Genomic DNA, 20890 nt, shown 5'->3' on the forward strand with positions numbered 1-20890 from the left:
ACAGATTATACTTCTTTAGCATTCAAAAAGGCCAAGGGACAGCTGGATAGGAGGTTGCAGAAAACGCAGAAATATGGTACTGTGCACAGACCTGGACCGAAGCAGCAGAGAAATCCTGAGAGGTGCAGCTGTCCTTGTTTGCCTGAATTATTGCATGGACTTCCCAGGGAGAATTTTAAAGAGAAGATTTATTTAGGCAGGGTTGGGGTGGGGAAGGTGCTAATAGATAAATGCCCTAAGATTTGCAAAGGTTCAAATGTTGCCAGGTGGGCTTTTGGACCAAGCAGGGTTGCTATGTTGGATCCCTGAGCACTCTCAGACTTAACAAGGCAGGGACCTTTGTAGAAGTCGACCTGGGTTTTGTTTTCCAGGGTTTAGATAAAATACAAATTTCTGTTCACTGAATGAGAAATGAGGTTGCCGCCTTTAGCTACATCTCTCTATATACCCAACATGTGGAGTGTTGGAAAACTTTCTTGTGTATCATTGCTTATTCTCTCTGATGATTTTCTGGCACAGTGTTTGGCACATGCAGTGCATTTCTTAATGCATATAGGGCATCCATGGGAAATGCCATGTTGTGGTCCATATGGGTGGGGTGCTTGCTCTCCTGAATCCTTCAGTCCTCTTTTTCAGTCCCAATCGAAGAAACCCATTGGTGCTCCCTGGAAGCATATACATCTTATATAACCAGATACCCATTTTTTACTCCTGCACTCTCTTGGCATTTTCTTGTGGTCTCTTGTAAAGTTTTATCTACCCTTCCTTTCCACCTGGGGCAAAGCCCAGTAGTTGTCTTCCCTTTAGTTTTATGGCACACGCTCCTGTCCGGGGATTCACTGTCTGACATGTGCTGCTGTGCTTATTCCCAGGAGGAGCAGGAAGCAGGGCAAGGCGGAGATGACCTGGATAAAGACTTCACCGAGGAAACGATAAAAGAGTATGACTCGAATTACTACGAAAACTATTATGACCGAACCGTCTCTCCAGACATCGGGCCTCTCCAGACATCGGGCCAGGAAGGCCTGCCAATCAGGACACCGTCTATGAAGGGGTGAGGCAATGCTTTGTGACCACGGACCCTTTTTGAGTTCCCTGGAAGCAGCTTTCTTAGCCCCGAATTGCTGCAAACATGAGGTCTGCTTCCTCTGCCTCTGTCCCAAAGTGAGGGTTAGAAATGGAGAAGACTAATGAGGGTCACTTAATGCCCCTTGCTGCCAAAAAGAAGATTTTTTCTAACTATTTGAGTTGGTCTAATAAAAGATACCAAATGAACCTTGTCTGCCTGTCCTTAGACCAACACGGCTACAACCTATACCCTTGTTCCCTGCAGACGCTCTGCCCTAGAGAGACGGCATCAGGGGGTTGGTGCTTTAGCATCAGGATGGCACCTGTTCTCGACAGCCGTCCACACCACATTCACCCCTTGGGTTTGCTTGGTATTGCCAGTTTGCATTTTGATTCCAAGTGGGAGCTCCTGGCCTAATCCAGTTGGCAGAGCAGGTGATGGCCTCCTTGTTCAACTCTGTTTTCTTTTCCTTGCATGATATAGATTGGTGGCCCCCGAGGTGAGAAAGGACAGAAGGGAGAGCCTGCCATCATCGAGCCGGTAAGGATGCCTTTCACCCTCTTGCAGGACCAGAAGGAACAGGCCGTTGTGGTCCCATTATGGTCTCACTCTCCAAGGTGCAGCTGGAAGGGAAACGATCCGTATTTGACACAGCTTAAAAATGTTGTCGTTTAAAAAATGTTGACAGAAACATTAAGGATTTTTGCTAAAACCTTTTGAAACTTTTTTCTTCTTGGTTTTGTTTTTCCTTTTCAAACTTGGAAAGAGATGAAGTTGCTGCATGAAGATTTTCACCTGGCAAAATAAAAGCAGGAAAATGCTTTCAAGGCCCTCTGTAGTCGTGGTTCTCATACCAGCTCCCCGTCCCAATACCTGTAGCTTTGGGGCAGCGCTGGTCCACGTCTACACCTGGCAGCTTGGGGCTGTCGTTCATTTTACAGCTGACTGGTGTTTCCCCATGACAATAAAAGGGCTCAGTGCTCTTGCCCTCTGCGGTCTTCTTACTCTGTCTCATGAAGGCCTCGAACTGCTCATCAGATTTGTTGGGAACCAGCAATCTTGCCTTCTGCGCTCTCTCTCTGCTGACAGAAAGGGTTTGTCAGTCCTGATTTTCTAAGGCAATTTCTAGTATTATGATGATTGTTGTGGTGGCTATGCTGGCGATGTTTAAAAAATGCAGTTGCATTATCAGGGCGTGTGTTTTAACAGCCAGGAAAGTTTTCTGGCAAGTCCCAGCTGGGCTCTGAGAACCGCGCTGGGTTTTTCCTCTCTTTACATCATCATCGTGGGTGAAATGACCGGGTCTTAATTGCAGAGCTCCTGAGAAAGCACCGCTCCTCAGGGCTGTCAGAAGAGCTGTCGGTGCTCACCGGCGGTGGGAAGTTCAGCCTCTGTAATGAGAGCTTAGTCAGCAGCTTAAGTGATGATGAGATACGAAGCCAACCAGAATCCATTTGTCCCTCCTGTAGCTGTATCAGCTTGATGGGGCTAATTGCAAGAACAGCTGATTTCTCTTTATTCTTTTGGTGTGTGATCTCCCATTGAAGCGTGTGCGGGGAGCAGAGCTGTGGGGTAGCCAGAGACCATCATGTTGCAGCCCTCTTTCTGCCCATCGCGCTTTGAGATCCCAAGTGAGCTGTGTCGTCTGGACCCACGGGCATGCGGAGCCTTTCAATTACCGGCATTGAGCTTGTTGCTCCAAGTCTCCGCAGAGCCCAGTGCGCGCTCGCTGCTCACCAGTAACTCAATTAACCTCATTTTGATTGGCAGATTGCCAGCGCGGCGCCCAAAGAAACGACGATTCACGTCTCCGGGCCTGTTTTTTAATCCCTCCCTCCCTCCCTCCTCTTTTTTTTTGTCAGATCTGGTATTTTTGTAGGACAGGGAAGGGGAGGTAGTTAAAAACCCACAACCAGGGCTTTATGCAAGCACCCCCTGCTCCCGCAGACCTAGCTCGTCCTTCTCTCCCTTTGGACGTCCTCTTTCTTTCATTCTGCAAGCAAGGGGAAGGGAAGTAAAAAGCTGTCTAACTGAGGCATGGAAAGATCTGGTTAAAACAAAAAAAAAAAGCTGCTTTAACTCAAGCTGTCCCTGTACACGACCAAATTGCAATGTTACGAAGCGAACAGAATAGTTCAATTTAATCATCCAGAAAGAATTTGGCTGCCGTCGCTCTTTCCAAACACTGGCGCATATAGCCATTGCCAGAAAGTAAACAAGACCAAATGCAGCCTTTTCTTTTCTGCCTTTGGTTCTTGTTCAGCCCAGAGAAATTCAGATTTGCTGGGCCCTTTAGGTGTTTTTGTCAGATCAGAGCTACGGGCATGGGAGGAAGGGGGGGGATCAAAAGATGGCTCTGGCGTTTCTTTCCTTTCCTTTAGTCCATCTGCCTTTGAATCCTGACTCTGTGCTGACGCTCACTGGAGGCAGCAGGATAGCACAGTGTGATGATGCCCTCCAGCTATAATGGCATGGTATAGGCAGAATGAACACTTGGGATCCTAGGAAAGCAGCACGCCTAGTGGCTAGAGCAGCGGGCCGAGAGTCGGGATTTCTGTCCGATGGATTAAGGCCTCCTCCTTATTCTTATTTTTAACCCTTCAAAGAGCTGAGTGCCCATCACTCCCATTGACTTCGAAGTGAGCTTGGGATCTGGGTCACTTGTGAAAACAAAGGCCCCTTTTTGCATTTTCAGTTCAACAGACGAAGTGTAGCTCATGCAAAGGGGACACCATGGGGGGCTGCTTGTGCAGGGGTGGGCTCCGGACAAGATGGGGTCCTATGCAAGTGGACTGGATGTAATAAGAGTTTGAGACCCATTTCCATGGAGACCAGGCAAAAGAGAAGCTAGGCTGTAGTAGGCAACATGACGGCAGGGTAGCTTTTGAGACAGATGGGGTCAGGAGATGACAGCCCTGGAAAGCTGCTTGCGGCACGCTCGCCCTTAGCAGTGGGAGGATGCAGAGACTGGGGAGAGGGGCCGGGAAGGGAGAAATAGGCTGAATTCAGTGCATGCAACAGGAGGAACAAAGCAGCATTGAGTGCTTGGTTGCCTTCGGAAAGCCAGGCCTAACTCTGATCCTACGGCAAGCATGAGGAGCTTGGCCCCACGGTTCAGTCGCTGCAAAACAGGGCACAGGGGCTGTGGTTTGCTTCTTCCACCTCCTTGTCCCCTGCCAGTTCCTCTGACCCCCCACCTTCCTGTTGCCTCCCCCCCACCCCCTGCTCCATCGCGTTGATGAGCAGCTAACGTAAACAGCTGGACTTTCTCGCTGGGGAGAAGTCTCCAGATGTCCCCAAAGCCAGAGCTCAGTATAAACAAGCAGATAAATATGGGAAGATGCCAAGGATGTTTGCATTGTGCATAGCCTTGTTAGGCCTCCCTCTCCCGTCTTCTCCGAGGGGTCTCCCTTGCTTTGGCGATGGGCGGTGGGAAGCAGAGGCCTCGCTGCCGTGGCCGGACAGGCTTCGGCCTCAAATATTTCCCACATAAATCTGGCACCCGGCAGCCCTTGAATGCCCTGGGAAGCCTTATATGGACACTGGCTGTCCGCAGCGGCTTGCATGAGCGGAGGGGAGTTTATCAGCACCGAGCGGAGGGGGGGGGCCGGGGCCAGCGCTAGCCTGCCACGCAGGCAGGGGAGCGGCGCGCTCTTTGGACCGTAATCTCAATGAAAGCGGGCCCCGAGGGATGCAAGCGGTCATGGGCGTGCAAAGTTTTGTGCAAGGCTTTTGTTTGCAGCCTCTCTTTACTGGTGCAATGCTACCCGGTGCTGGGAAGGCAGGGAAGCTTGTCTGGCAGATAGACCCCACCATAGCTGGCCCCGCGTTGGCTTCTTCAGCAGCGAGGCCGAGCACACCCCGCTTGCAGGGTAGGTGCCGGAGGGGATGTACTCAGAGGCGGCCAAGCTCTGCTTCCCCTGCTCAAGTCCCATAAAGTATGGATGGAGAACCCGGCGTGCAAGGCCCATGGGTGGGCGTTTTCCTTCCTTGCTCGCCCTTCTTCCTTGTTTCCCTCTGGCTCATCACACCAGCTCTCCAGTCAGTTCGCCGTGATCCTGTGAGGTTAAGGTCCCTGGATGGAGCCCAGACACCCTCCAAGGTTCCCTCCTTGAGGGACGAGGTCTATTAAACCAGTGCTATTAGACAGAAGCGAAGAAATTTCCCGTGCCCTCTTTTCTCACAGCATGCCTGGCTGCCATATAGGTCAAAATCTAGCTAGCGTTTGCAGTAATGCTTCTCCATATAGCTTGCTCATTTGTCCAGCTCCTAGCACCTCACATCCTCACTTCCCCTTGTTAGGCCTTCATAGCTTCGGCTAGTGCAGGTCTTGGGCAAGGAGTAGCTTTCCCATTTTTTGCAACTGAGCAAAAGTTGGCTAAAAAAACGAGGTAGTTTAGGGTGCAGCTCGCTCATCCGGGGTACATGGACCGTTCTCTCTTACCCTGCTCAAGCGATCTGACTGCCCACCTGTTTCTTTTCTGCTCCAGCCTGGAGCCCTCTTGTTGCCCCCCCGCTTTGTGGACACTCGTAAGCCCACGGGAACACATCTTCTAGATTTTGATCATCAGTTTAATAGCAGTTAGCAAATCCCCCCTTTATCCTGTGGAAGAAAAAGAAGCTGTTTTTATTCATGGTGGATGCTGGTAGTGTAAATCAGGAGCGACTCCACAGACACATCGTCGGTGTTCATGAGCACAGCTGTGTTGACTTCACTGTCGGTTATATCCTGTACAACCAGCAGAGAATTTGGCTTCATTTACGCAGATGAGCCAGAAACTAGCCCTTAAATCCATTAGGTAGAAATGGATAGGATTAGTATCGAATGTCCTTGTGCTAGACAAGGCACGCAGCTAGTACAGTGTATGTAATGTGTGCATCTCTTCCTCTAATGGGATCTGGCATTGTGCTGGCCTGAGCAGTTTGGGCCGTGCCTCGCTGGGGGATGGCAGGGTACCGGGGCAGGATTCCCCATTTGCAACACGTACCCCAGCCAGGCCAGATGTGCTCAAAGCAGCTCGGAGGCAGCGGCCGTGACGTCAGCCCACGCTTTGGCCGTGCTCCACCGACTGCCCTGAGCTTCAACCCTGACCTGGGGAGACCACCCTCCTCCAAGGGTGAAGTGTAACTTGATCCCCGGGCTGGCTTCCTCCCAGCCGTCTCCTGAGCAAGTCGATTTGACATTTGCTGACTTTCACGGGCTAATTTCATCCTGTAAAGAGAAATTATTCTCTTTGCTTGAAGCTGCCCGGCAAGAGGGAAAAATGACTCAGCTTGGGCCGTCGGTGTGATGTTGGCCTCTGCTGCAATTGGTCAGTAATGTGCAGAGGAAAGGGCAGAGCCTGTCGCATGGACCTTGTGGCTAGGAAGGACTCCAGTTCTTTCCCAGTACAGATCTGACTTTTTGGGGGGGGAGTTTGTTCCCTCTCTTTCCTCTCAGCTCATGCACAAAATATCAGAATATGGTAAAAGAGATTAAGAAAATGAAACCCTATTATCCTAGTGTTTTACCCATGCACTGATGTCCTAGGTACACTTGCTGCATAAAGTCTGGTAAAGGAAGTCATTTAAAAAAGCCACCGGCAATGCCTTTGAACGTGATGATTTTTAACTCTGCAGGGCAGGAGGCCACACGGTCCCAGGAGGGGACTGTCCCCCTGCCAAACCCCCTCCATCAGAGCGTGGGGTCAGAAATGGTGCTAGGGGTTACATTTGTTCAACCTTGACTTATGATTTGAGAGGTTTCTACTCCTAACCTACCGGGTGGTTGACAGCAGGCTTTATTTGGGTTCAGCATTGCCAAATGAATGGCTGACCTTTTGCTTTGCAGTGTGCCATGTAGTTGTCTGTGGCAATGGGCACAGGGGGAGGTGTTTAACTCTGAGACTCTCTAATACCTGCAGCAGAAGATTGGTCCCGGGCATCTCAGGACAGGAAAGGCTGCTTGATTTTTGAGCCTTGTCCCTGAGGCCCTTGGGGATGTATTGCTGCTACTCACCCATCTCTCTTGCTGTTTTCCAGGGAATGCTCATTGAAGGTCCACCTGGTTCTGAAGGCCCAGCTGTAAGTCACATTTTGGTGCATGAAGCCGTACACGTGTGCCCTTGCGTGTGCACACTCTCACGCACACCTCTCGCTGCATCCAGATAGACCAGCTGCATGCAAAGTGCTCTCTGGCCTCTATTACTTCCATATGACATGCATGTATATCAAAGCACTCTAGGGGCAGTTTTTCTGTGCAAAAATAAACAGACAGCTCTAATTCTGTTCCTGTGCTTTGCACAAATGCACACAAATAACATATTTTTCCTTTCGCAGCTAATTCTTTTTTCTGTCTTTTCCATACCAGGGTCTTCCAGGACCTCCAGGACCAACCGGGTCTGTGGGGCCAGTTGGTGACCCTGGGGAGAGAGTAAGTATTGTACATGACATACTCTTTGACTATCTATGGCTTTAGTTCATTCATTCACATGAGACTTGAGGTGGATAGCATCACTAGTTTCAGTGAAGCGTGGAAGCAGCCACTTCTGACTCCTTAAACCTTCTGTCTTGGAATAGGGAACACAATAACCCTCACCATGCTCTGCTTAGGGGAAAGAAGGAGTTTCTGAGGAATGTCCCCACCAGTCTTTGCAAACGTATCGGCTGCTTTACATAACGTGCCGATCTTCTAACTCAAGGCTAAAGGCAAAATCAAGGATAGATCTCCATTTCCATCCTTTATTGTTACATGATATATGGCACGTGTGAGTATTATTTGTGTGGCACATGTCTGAGTGCGGTTTGGTTGGACATCTGCATTATGCAGCACATCTGAGGCATTAGGCTGCAAGGCAGTGTCGTCTTCTTGCACCATGGCAGCGGGGTGGGTTGGCTTGGAAATGTATTCCAGGCCAGGAATACAGCCTCGAGATCACACAGCAGGATGGAGAAGACGTGGCAGCTGCACTGGTAGCGGGGAAAACTTTTTGATCAAAGGTCAAATGTTTTCCAACCCCAGAAAATCAAGTTTAGACCAGGAGCCATTCTATACCACCCTATCCGGAGCAAAAAGCTATCTCACGCTCCTATAGCGCCCAGCCTTTCTTTTACAGGTGCTTGTGAATTTGTCTTCACAGTATGACAATCCCTAGTATTGGACAGCTCCAGAATTGCACTTTGAATTTACAAAATTGCATTTTCCTCTAAATTGCTTATGTTCTGAAGGTACTTTTCATGCAGTTCCTTGCCTTTCCAGTAGATATGCCTGTACCGTACTAAAACCCGGCGCACACTCTTTGTCACCCTGATGATTTGTGGCTTTGTACCTTTTGGTTCTGGCTTTGCTTCAACAAGCAACTGAGCAAAATGACCCTTTCTCAGTGCCTTTGGTCACCAAAGGTCAGCATTTGCAGAAGTGGCTACTGGTTTGAGGCATCCATCTTGATATGGGCAGCCTCACTTTCAGAAGGTGCTAGACACTGGTGACACCTGCCAAAACCAGTTTGCTTACTGGGTGGTTCTCAACTGTGAAAATCAGGCCTATGATTTCTGATTAGAGTAGTCTAAAACAGAGGCTCCCCAAATGGCCAACATACAAGTATTGGAGGTGTTGGTTGTAGCTGGGTTGGTTTAAGGACATAGGCAGACAAGGTTTGTTGGGTAAATGTGATATCTTTTATTAGACTAGCTAAATAGTTGGAAAAAAATTGGGCTTTGCAAGCTTCCGGGTACAGACATCCTTCTTCAGACAGGCAGCTCTGCGTCAGACAGAAGAAGGGTGTCTGTGCCCGAACGCTTGCAAAGCACAATTGCACAGCACATGCATGTCAGATGGAAGTACCCATCTGCGTCAGGCAGAAGAAGGGTGTCTGTGCCCGAAAACTTGCAAAACACAATTTTTCCAACTATTTAATTGCTCTAATAAAACATATTACATTGAATTACAAAGAACCTTGTCTGCCAGCCTACAAATATGCTCTATTTTTTCCCTCCCCAATTTTGCTTCTGCGCTGCAAGCTCATATTACTCCACCCCAAGGGGAAAAAAATCAAGGAGCAAAGAAGTTAACACAAGTGCGGTTGCTTTTCTGAAGCAAACTCCAATTTCTTTAGCCTGCCTAAGGTTACCAGAAGTGTCTGTAGAGTTAATTTTGCCCTGACACCTAGTGGACAGCTTAGTATGCTGCACTCGGTTTTTATTTTGCCGAATGCCTGAAATGAGATCACTGAAACCGAACTGATCCTCGCAGCCAGCTGAACGCTGGAGGGTTCAGAACAGTCCCTCGGAAGGGATCTGCTTTCAGATGCTGGAGTAAATAAATTGCTCCTTTTGCAAGATGAAAGGTATCAGGGTGGAAAAAACGGCGAGTCTCATTAGAAAACGTTTCTTTCGTTCTTTTCCACTTAAAGAACTGTGAGTGACATTTTAATTTTAAGCTGTTAGGGACTTTCCCCGAGTGAATCGGAAGGAAAAAAACAGCAGTAGTCCCCAAACGCTGTGTGTTAAAATCCAGCTGTTTCTCTAAGTTGGCTTGACCTTAAGCAATAAGGGTGTTGGCACTGGCCAAAAGGAAAGCTGGGAGCCCTTGATCCTGAACCCTAACAACACTGCCTTTTAACACAGGAGAGACCATAGAGCCTGTGTTGCATGTATTGCTGCTCAGATGGATAGTCCCAGTAATTTGCAGTCACTGAGGCATGCCTCACATAGCTTTGTGCTCTTGAGGCATCCTGGCATTGGTGACACCTGCAGACCGATGGGCCAACACTTGTTGACTTGACTCAACTGAGCAGCACTATTGATTTCATCAGAGGAAAGGCAGGAATCAACCCAGGCCGCTATATGCCATGTCAGTGCAGTACAGGCACTTGCAGTATTATGGAATAGATTTTCAAAATAGCTCTGAGTGCATTGACGTTTCATCGAGTCGCAAGTACTTCTGGAAAGAGAATGAGGCTCCCAGACAGCTTCAGCCAGTGTCCAGGATTAACCTGTGGAAATACTTGCAGAGAGGCAGTCTGTATCCTCCCTGGCTTGGCAAGGAAGCAGGATTGCTGCTTGTGCCAAGAGAGAGGGACAGACGGTTACACCAGGGGCTGAAGAGAGGCGGGTAGCCAGACAGGGCAAGAGGAATGTCTCTGCCCCAACCTGGGACTACGTTCAGTTAGGTTTGGTAGTGTTTGTTGAAAATCGAACCCATCTGAACCTATTTGGTTCATGCAAGGTGCTCCACCTTGAGAGAAAACACTCCTTATAGGCTTGGCAGTGCTCTACTCACTAGCACCGTGACTCAAAGAGTCTTGAGGACCATGATGGACCACACGATGAACGTGAGCCACCAACGTGATGCCGTAGCTGGTAAAGCAAACAAAACTCTGGCTTGCATCTACCGATGCATCTCGAGCAAGACCCGGGACGTCATCCTCCTGCTCTACTCCTGGTGAGGCCGCAGCTGGAGTACTGCATCCAGGTCTGGGCTCTGCAATTTAGAAAGGATGTGGAGAAGCTTAAAAGGGTCCAAAGGAGAGCCACGTGCATGATTAGAGGACAAGAAAGCAGGCCTTATGAGGAGAGGCGGAGAGCCATGGGACTCTTCAGCATGGAGAAGTGCAGGCTCAGGGGTGACTTGGTGGCAGCCTATAAGTAAGTACATCAGGGGTGTACATCAGGAACTGGGAGAACGCCTGTTCCCCAGGGCACCCCACGGGAAGACAAAGTCTAACAGTCGCAAACTCCTGCAAGACTGTTTTAGGCTCGTCATAAGGAAAATCTTTTTTTACTGTCCGAGCCCCCAAGGCCTGGAATAGACTTCCCCCCAGAAGTGGTGCAAGCACCTACTCTGGACACTTTTAAGAAACATTTGGATGCTTATCTTGCTGGGATCATTTTACCCCAAATGACTTCCTGCCCCTTGGGGCAGGGGGCTGGACCTGATGATCTTGTGAGCTCCCTTCCAGCCCGAATGTCTATGAAATCTCCAGTCCAAACCTGGCATAAGTTATGACTGTACGTCGAGTCCATTTCTTTGACCTTCAAACTCATCTCCTACTTCAGCCCAACTGTATGCAAGGGCCTCAGCTCAACAGTGCCTCAAGGATGTGGGGCTGCATCTCTTTGGCAAACTGAGAGCAGCAGGGGCCTAGATAGACCCGAGATAGCAGGGCCTCTTCAGCACATCCGTGCTGTGATACATCAACCAAACCACTTGAAGATCCCTCTCAAGCCAGAGCCATACAGGTCATGCTAGAGGCATGTGGAAGATGCCTACCCTACAGCTGGCCAAGAAAAGGGCTATTATGGGCAATGTCAATGACTCGCAACAGTTTGCCTAAAAATAAAACCCTCACTAAGTATAGGCTCTGGCTGCATGTCACTGTTGTGGTCCCAGGCATACCAATGATGCCTCTCAACCCCAAAGAACAAAAATACTAATTAGCAAAAACAAGTCTTGGAGTCTGTCAAGGGGAAAAAAACCCCATTCTAATTAATGCTTTGTTTTCCAGAGTTTGTGCTGAAAGTTAGAGAGGCAGATAACAGTGACAGTGCATCACGGGAGAGCTGCACCCGTATTGAATGCTCTGGTTTCTTTCAGTGCCATTATCCAACAAATACCAAATGCATTTGTAAGGATGGGAGCACTTAGCAGGAAGCATTCCCCCAATCTGATTGTTAGGCCGTGAACACATTTTCCTGGCAGATACGAGGGTCTGATATCTGAACGGGGCACTGGAGCAGAACAGCCTTCTCTGTCAACTTAATAGAGCTGCTCAGTTGATTTCTCGGGGCGGGGGGAGACCTTTCCAGCTCTGCTCTGCTTGAGGGTAGTCTGTACAAATACTTCCTTCCAGAAGTGAGAGGAGGAAAGAGCCAGGGCCAGAGATCAGTGAACACCTGCCTTTGGATGCAGTGTTGTCAAGTGATTTCACATTTGTATTTTTAATAGCCGGCTCAGACTTGAGGTGATTTAGATTGAAAGTGGAGCAGGCAGTGCAGCGGGCCCATCCTTTCTTGCTCCAGTGTTTGTGGGCTGCAGCCAGCGGAGTCCGATCAGGATAAAGCTGGTGAAAGCAGAATACAACGTGGTACCTGGACATGCTTAAAGGACCACAGGCGAGGACTTTTTGACATGTGAAGCGACATGTCCGTGACACCCTAATGCTACTAAAAGGATTTCGTCAGCATACCCAAACTGCCCCTCCATCTTGCCATAATATATGCCCTTTTACCAGCTTCCCAGAGGGTTTTAGTTTTCCAGGCTAGCTCCCTGCTACCTCTCAAGTACTGTTGGAAACTTCAGTATTTTATATTTCAGTATGCTATTTATGGGGATGCAGAGAACCAGCTAACTGTGATTGTCTTCATGCCAAATCGTCATCTGTGTATTCAATCTGGCTAAGCCAGGAAAAGTTGAAGATAGAGCACAGACAGGAAGGTCTGGCTAGATAATGCCAAAGGAAGGGGAGAGTAGGGTTGCTTTATTGTCTTTCCAAAGTCTTGTGCTGCCATTGTAGCTAATGGACCCCGCCACTTAAATTGTGTTTAGTTAAAGTTTTGGCCATTAGGGCTCTGGTCCTGTGGGTTTGTGTTTGTTTTGTGTTGAATGCAGAATTAAAAAGCTAAGATGCCTTTTCTACAGGCGAAGAGTGAATCTCACTCCTTTGCAAAGCCTAGCTCAAGGTCTATGCAAGGGAATTGTGCAGGCTTCTTCGAACATCCCAGAAATTCAGCCCAGCATAAAAGATGCATCCTAGTCCTCCCCCTGGCACGTCTTCCCAGTTCTTGTCTGGCTGCAGGCCTCCAGACGCTAGCTGAGCCACCTCTGGAAATGACTAAGCACATGCATTACCCAGAAGGCAAGGAGAAATATCAGACTGCGATGAACACCCAGGAGAAAGAAATGACCAAATATTTTCACTGGCGCTGTTCTTTTTGGACCTGATGTCATGCATGGATATAGCAAGCGAAGGCTGAGCCAAGACAATCTTTGCTGTCAGACAATCTGTTACAGCTAACTCGCACAGCGGTCTTGTGTGCCAGTCTTTACAACTCTCTTCTTCTGCACGGTGTTCAAAGTCCCTTCTGGACGTGCTCGGTCCTCTGTTTTCCTTCTTGCAAGTTCTTGGAGCCACTTAGGAGAGCAACTCTTGCTCATCATCCCGGGGTTGGATGATTTCCACGTTCCCCTAGACAACCTCCCGTCAAAACCGTTCTCTATCTCAGCTGCTTCTTGCAGTTCAAAGGGGAGAGACACTGCCGTGCAGCTTGCTGTCCTTCCAAAGGAGCGTTTGAGCGAGGGGGATTTGCAAACGCAAGGTGGGGGCTTGGCTGCCTTCCACTGAGACAGACTCGGAGATTGAAGGCACCAGCAGACTGGGGGTTGCACTCTCCGGTTTCCTGCCAACTGGGAAATGAAGCAACCGCCAGGCTGCGGAGCGCTGTTACCAACCTCCCAACCCCATGATGCACATACGGAAAAATGCAACCGCCCAGAGCTCAGCCAGTGACTTTCTGCTGCGGTTTTAAGGTAGCCTTCAATAGATTATTTGGGTGCCAGGACACTCTTGTGGCAGTGATGCTCATTTAAACCCTGGGTTTTTAATTAAGACAATTTACCAGCTCATCCGTTCCCAGGGGATCTGGCTGGATCCCATAACCTCTTCAGCAAGTCTGCGCTAAGACCCTGCCTCATTTACCCTCCTGGTGCATTTATTATTTTTTGATGGAACAGCAAGAACATTTCTTGTGGTTGTGACATGATTGAGAATGAAAGGCCCGGCTGTACTGCATCGATCCATGCCTAGGAATGCTCAGAAAGTCGATATGCAGCCACTTGGCGCAGCCGACTGCCTGGCCGGAGCCAGCAACTTAACTGAGAGCTGTGAAATTTAACCCTAGAGACACTGATTCATCCCTGAGCTGGTGCGGAGCCCCGTGGGGTAGTGGGAAGGGGTGCAGGGGTACTTGCATCCTTTGATGCTTGGACTAATGGTTGTTTTGGGGTCCAGTGCTCCTTCACCTGACTCCAGGGGAAGGGGTGCAGGGTGCAGGGGTACTTGCATCCTTTGATGCTTGGACTAACGGGGTTGTTTTGGGGTCTGCTGAAATGGAGACAAGCAGGCTTTTGCACCCATGTGTTTGGTAGCGGTTAAGGAATCGTCAGGTTATAGGACTCCTCCAGCTTGTATACCAGCTGGGAAAGGATACTGCATCAGCAGTACTTCCTTCTAAAAGCAGGAGCAATGCAATTTGCCAAGGAAATGGAGCATCCTTATTTCTGCTTTTCCCTTGTATAATTGCAAGCTTGCTGCCCAGCCTGCTTTCTAGCGGCCATACAAAGCCAGCAGGCAGGAGTTGCAGTGCCCCTGACATTTTAACTGTGCGCCCAGCAACAAAAGGCACAATTTACATCCAGGCACAGACGGCGCGCTCCACTTTTATAAATGTTCTGTCCAGAACAGAATGCAGTACAGCAGACTGCAACATATTGAGCACAGGAAAGCGATGAAGTAACAGAAGCAGACAGCTAGATATATCTTAAATGCTCTCCCTGCCAATTAGGCTAGATATTCTTGAATACATCTATTATTATTATTATTATTATTATTAGCATCCACTCCTCCAAAAATTCCTACCCAGGGATATGCATTGAAGGTCTGGGTAGCCCTCATGCATACACCATGATCCAGGAGGATCGACAGTTGCCATCTTATTATTATTATTATATGGCAACCGTTGGTCCTCCTGGATCATGGTATATGCATGAGGGTCCACTCCTCCAAAAATTCCTACCCAGGGATATGCATTGAAGGTCTGGGTAGCCCTCATGCATACACCATGATCCAGGAGGATCGACAGTTGCCATCTTATTATTATTATTATATGGCAACCGTTGGTCCTCCTGGATCATGGTATATGCATGAGGGTCACTCAGACTTCCGATGCATATCCCTGGGCAGGAATTTTTGGAGGAGTGGAGGCTATTATTAAGATGATGATGATGAGGATTATGATTATTATTATAATATCTATCTGCTGCTATGCAATAATAATAAATAATCCTCTATACAGCTCATAAATTTGCATGGCTTTTTACACACATAGAACAAGACATGTTCCCTCTCCCCACACTGAACTACAGATTTTTGCACTCACCTAGGTGCATCCAAGCGATGCACTTCAATATACAGCTATGTTGATAGAGGCCAGTGCTGTGGTCTGGTATTGTTATGGATGTTGGTGTGCTCACCCAGCACTGTTAAAACGCCTGATATTTAGAAGTGCTAATAGAGGACGTGCAGCACGTACCCCTACGGGTATAAAACCCACGTGGCATTGCAGCTCCAGGAGGGAGCAGTGGAAACAATCAATGGGGAGTGCATGGTAGGAAGACTTAAGGAAGGATTTGAAGGGAGAGAAATGGTGCACTCGGAAGGGGGCTGTTCTGAAGAAAGTCTGGACTAGACTGAGGTGATGGGGAGAGGGAGCCTCTTTGCACCTGGTGACTTCAGCCAACAACCAGGTGTCTCTGGTCTCCAGTCCCAATGATAGTAAGAATGAATCATAATCTGCCTGGGATTGTGCCTGAGTTTGCAAATGGCTGTGTGGGGATATGTTCCTGCATTGTGTCTTCTTCAGGTTCACTGCTGCATTTCGCATGCTGGTCACCTGCTGCGGCAGATCCCTTTCTTCTCAGAGCATGTCTACCTGGAGCCCGAGGCAGAGGGTTTCTCCCTGCCGTTGGGCCTCCACGAGTGGATGAGTAAAGAATGATGTGGAGAGTGAGTACGATCAAACAACAGGGGCTGGCGGCAATTTGCTGCTTCTTGCAAGCCACCAAGACTGGTTTCCAGCCATCTGAGGAGCAAATCCAGACAGTTGCCCTCAGAGGGAAATGAACCAGGATCTAATCCCGGTCCTACCAGGCCTCCGATGGCACCAAACCTAGAGGAGCCAATGTGCCAAGACCAAGGCGAGGCAGGGAAGTGTCAGCAGTATAATCCTTGAGACATTGATGTGCCAAATATAGAGGCCAACAATGTTGGAGCAATCTGTGTGTTGGCCGTCCGTGCTGTTGGGTGCTGCTTGGAAATCTGAGCCCCTGGATTTTCCCCCGTCCATCCCTGTGGTCCTGTTTATACTATCTGCTTGCTAAAGCACAAGGCATTCATTGTTTAAATTGCTTCTTCAAGTCTTACATTAATATTTGCAATCAGCCTGAAGATTCGGAATACCGCTGACAGGGCCAGATCCTCGCCCGGTTACATCCGCCTGACTCCCTTGTCTTTTTTTGGAGAGGTCCTGATTTACACCAGCTGCGAATGAGGCTTGCGGCAGCTCTTCAATGACTCAGAGGCCTCTGGGAAATGGAACAGAGTGTCGATTGGAAGCGTTTTTATTATAATTCCTCCCTCTACTTGCATGCACACATTTTTGTGCAAAAACATTTTGTCAACGCTTGTTTGACAGAATACATCAGGAACAATCAGCAAATCCAGGGCTGATCCGGCACGCACAAGAGGTGGAGTAAAAGGTGTAGGATGGGGTGGAAAGAGAAGCTTATTGTATAAGACACGTCTAGTCTCAATTATTTATCGTGCTTCATATCCAACAGATGGGACTACCCTGTGTACCTATCAGCTCTCATCAGTGGAGTCAGTTAACAGCAACTAAGCAAACAGTGATGTAGCTTCATGAGCTAGAGTTGAAAAATGGGTAGGCTGGTTTGCTACGCGGCCGCCTTCCAGCAGCCGAGGGAACCGCCTGTATTTTCTGCTGATAAATCACTGGCTGCAGCGGCTGTTTGCTGGAGATTTTCAAGCGGGGCTTTTATTCCGGGTCAGCTGCAGTGCAACACGGACCTCGGGTTCTTCACCTAGCATCTTATTTAGTTTCCTAATGGCAGAGCGGTGTTATATATATATATATATATATATATAATAAATGGACCTAGTGCACGTCACAGGTTGTCCGGAAGAGTTTGTTGCTTTCCCCAATTCTGGCCTCTCTACTCTTGGGTTGGGAAATTCACCCTGAATATTATTGGGTTTGGTTTCGAAAGGGGGAGTAGAGAAGAGAGAGTGCAGAGAAAGGGAGGAACCGTTTAAATTAAGGGAAGAGGCAGGGAGGTAGAGGCTCATGCAAAAATGCAGTGCATAGCCTTGCATGTAGTCCAGTGGTTAAAGAAATGCAAAAATCTAGAACTTTTGGTTCAGAGATGATACCTTTTATTAGACCAACTGAGACATTGCAACAAAAAGTATTTTTTTTCATGTTAAGGCACACACTTAGGGTCAGGGGAATGGGGGGGGGGTCACTTCCCAGCTTGCCACAGAGTCACTTAAGTACTTAAGGACATGTCACCTTTGGTGCCCATGGCTTCTCAGTCCCATTTTCCCATTTTAAATGCCTACATCTGCTTGAAAGTCGGTGAGACTTGCATGTTCCTGAAAACTGCCCATGTTTCCTTCTCTGCTTCTTCCTGTCCCCTGTGTCCCTCTCCAGCCTGCACCCCTCCACCATCACTTTACCTTGCCTTTTGAGGGCAGAGTCTGCCCTTGATTGCATGCACATAATGCAGGGGAGGCACAGCAAACTCTTGTAATGCTAATCAAGGCTGCCGCTTTGCACGGGGAGGGGGTTTCCTATGTTTGTTGTGTGCGCGCCAGAAGCGAGGATGATCCTGCTTTGTGGATCGCTGAAGGGAGAATGAGACTTGGCAAGACTCCATCCAAGTGTTCAGGTTCCTGGATGATGGAGTAGGGCCAGGCAGATGCCATCCAAAATACTGAAAATGCCAGTGCAGAAAGCAGTAGGACATTGTTTGCACCTCCTCAGAGACCCCATCTTCTGTTTGTTAAACACCCTCAAACAGCCAATGCAGCACAGACGGCCACCTCCAGAGAGCTCACTCAGGAGGATTTATGCAACTTTCATTTCAACAGAAAGAAAAAATTAAATGAACATGGGACTGCTTTAAATCATTGCAGGAAAACATGAAAGCCCACCTGAATTTAGTATTATTCGACCGGAGTCTGATCCTGCCTCCTTGAAGTGAATGGTAAAACTCGTTAAATGGGAAAGGATTGTGTCTGCAATGTCCATAGCTTTGCCTGCTGGTGTGAAAAATTGCAATTATGCGTGCACATGTGATAGTTAGATGATGTCCTTATTTGCATGTTGTATTGCTAGATGGATGTGCAAATGTGGGCTACCTTGGGCATTTTTTTCAGACATGTAGTTGTGAGCGCAAAAAATCTCGAGGCTGCTCTTAGAAAATGGGCTGTATTTTATTATTTATAGATTCATCGATAGATTTTTGACTGCATCATTGTTCCCTTAGAGTGAGCTCGAGATACACAGCTCATGTTCATCAGCAGAGTTGCAATGACATCCATGGAGCTTTTCTGAATGACCCCAGCAGATGTTTTGGCCCCACTATTGACAAAACTATTTCAGTAGGATAAAAAAGAAAGAAATGAGCCAGTTTATTGAACATGCACGGAAGTGAATTTATTCCCTCACATTTCATCTTCCCTGGTCTGACTTATGAGGTTTCCTATACTTTTATAATTGGGTTTAATGTGCCCAACTACATATTGATACCATTGATCTGGGACATTGCAAAGGCTTTTACTGTTCATCTGAAAATTGCTCGTGGCACACTTGAAAGTACTGGGGAAAGGGGTGAGAGGATGGGATTACCAAGAAACTCAATGTGTGCTTACAGCTCTTTTACCACATGGTTTGCTTAAATGGGCCATCAGCTTTAGTCTGATCTGAATACCATTGAGAAGGGAAGCGTCTCGGGGCATACTCATCAGCTTTGTCCATGTTGAAAGAGAGGCAAATGCCCTTCCAACTATCACAGAATAACTAGATTTCTACATACCTGCTATATAGTGATTCATCTTTACCTTCTTCCCACTGTAGGGACCTCCTGGCCGGTCAGGTCTTCCAGGAGCAGATGGCTTACCAGGGCCACCGGGGACAATGCTTATGTTGCCTGTGAGTACCAAAAATGCCTGGGTACAAAGAGATCTGTAAATAGTTCAAGGTCCTACACTTGACTACCAGTTGTCCCTTGTTGGGGACCTCACATGCCCACCTGAATCACTCTCTTCCTCTTGATAAAATGGAGGCCCGAGTTTTTATACTCACTCACCCAGTCAAATTACTTCTTTGGTTGGTAAAAGCCAAGTTTAAAATTCATGAATGAAAAGTGCTCAGCTTCCACGGGAGGAGGATTGACTTGAGACACCTTAGAGGAGCCCGACAGCACTAGGCACCCATGCTCTGAAAATCAGACCCATTTCAAAGGTCAGTTTGGGCTCCCAAAACTGTAGGTATTGACTTTGATTAGTTGCCTCTGGAAGCTGTGGCCACTTAGCCAGTGGTCTTTCCCCCCGTGCAAAGCTAGCATGCATTGAATCAGCCCTCTTGGTCCTAGGACACCAAAGGGATGGCACCGAGTGCATTGTGTCTCTCTTGATATGAGAAACCCCCAAGGAAGCCAATGGCTGGAAAAGAAGCAGTTGGGTATTGAAGGGAGTCTTGCATAGAAACCACAGTGCACTTGTACAGGTTCCAAGTAGTGGGGTAATGCATGTGTAGGCTGCTGGCAGGAGGCCCAGTGCTGCTTAGACCAGCTGCAAAATGTTGTTATAGTGCTTAGCTGGCCATTACAATACCTTTGCTGGCCCCTGCAGCAACAAGCCCCAGGCCTGTAAATCGTGTTCTTGGGTTCAGTGTGCCGAGGTCGCCTTGTCAGCTGGTTTTAGTACCTATTACCAACCGAACAAGAGGGTTATGCTCAACCTAGATGGAGCGGTAGTATCATCGAAGTCGTAGAGTCCTAGGATTTCCCCTTGCAAGGAACCAGGTTTCATAGATGTCCAAGGTGGTGAGAGGCCTTAAAAGATCATGGAACGCATTTTCCTTCCAGTATGGGAAGATACCCCGTGGTGGCATGGGCATGTCCTTTGCATGCCAAACCTCTTCTTGACAGGGTTGAGTTATCCAGCCATGCCGAATAAAGGTACCAGGAAGTCCAGAGAGGGAGACGGGACAGGGACCTTGTGACCTGTTTGTTGCATCTTGTTCCTTGCAGTTCCGTTTTAGCGGAGGAGGAGATGGTGGCTCGAAAGGACCTCTCGTTTCGGCACAGGAAGCCCAAGCACAAGCCATACTGCAGCAGGCCAGGGTAAGTGAAAACACGTCTTTCAGGTGCTTTTGGACTAGGATAAGCACACTCAATGGGGTTCCTCAGGTCTTGCCTTTACAAACTGCAGCTATTCAATATTACCTAGACATGCCAAACCTTTACATCTCTGAAAACCCTATTTCCAAACTCCACAACGGGTGGGGCTTTTTTGTTTTTTGGGGGTGGGGTTTGAACCAAGTCTGCAGCTGCTACAGTTGGTTTGAGGTCTCTTGACTTCATTGGAATATTACTGTTTATGCCAGCAGAAAGCTTGGTCCCTAGTGTTGAAAACCCCTATCAAAGCTTGTTATGCATGTGTTATATTTCGAGTGAGTCATTCTCAATAAATCAGCAAATATCACGCATGTAAGTTGTTCTGCATTTCTATGAATCAGCAAACGGGTCACAATTTCCTTCAAACATTGTTATTTGAAATATGTGATGACTATCCTTTTTTGGTATTTGATGCTATGGAGCCAGCACAAAAAGGTCCCTGTCCGTGCTGGTCATTCAAGCTACGTTGGTTATTGTCTGTTATCTGCCACCTACACTCCACTGTGTTGTTTCTGTACCCTGACTGTGTGAATATGCCAGCACTTAACACCCAGTTATTCACGTGTTCAAATTAAAACTTCAGCTCC

At 48.1% G+C, this 20890-nt stretch overlaps 1 protein-coding gene across 1 annotated transcript in view; it reads left to right on the forward strand.

The window, feature by feature from the left end:
* COL5A1 (collagen type V alpha 1 chain) overlaps positions 1-20890 on the forward strand; it is a 232973-nt gene that overhangs the window by 117779 nt on the left and 94304 nt on the right. The window contains 7 exon segments of the mRNA XM_014522254.2: positions 873-983; positions 986-1054; positions 1553-1609; positions 7091-7132; positions 7419-7481; positions 18980-19054; positions 20157-20249. Coding sequence (XP_014377740.1) covers positions 873-983; positions 986-1054; positions 1553-1609; positions 7091-7132; positions 7419-7481; positions 18980-19054; positions 20157-20249 — 510 coding nt within the window.

Source organism: Alligator sinensis, unplaced genomic scaffold (assembly GCF_000455745.1).
Source record: "Alligator sinensis unplaced genomic scaffold, ASM45574v1 scaffold611_1, whole genome shotgun sequence".
Taxonomy (NCBI): Eukaryota; Metazoa; Chordata; order Crocodylia; family Alligatoridae; genus Alligator; species Alligator sinensis.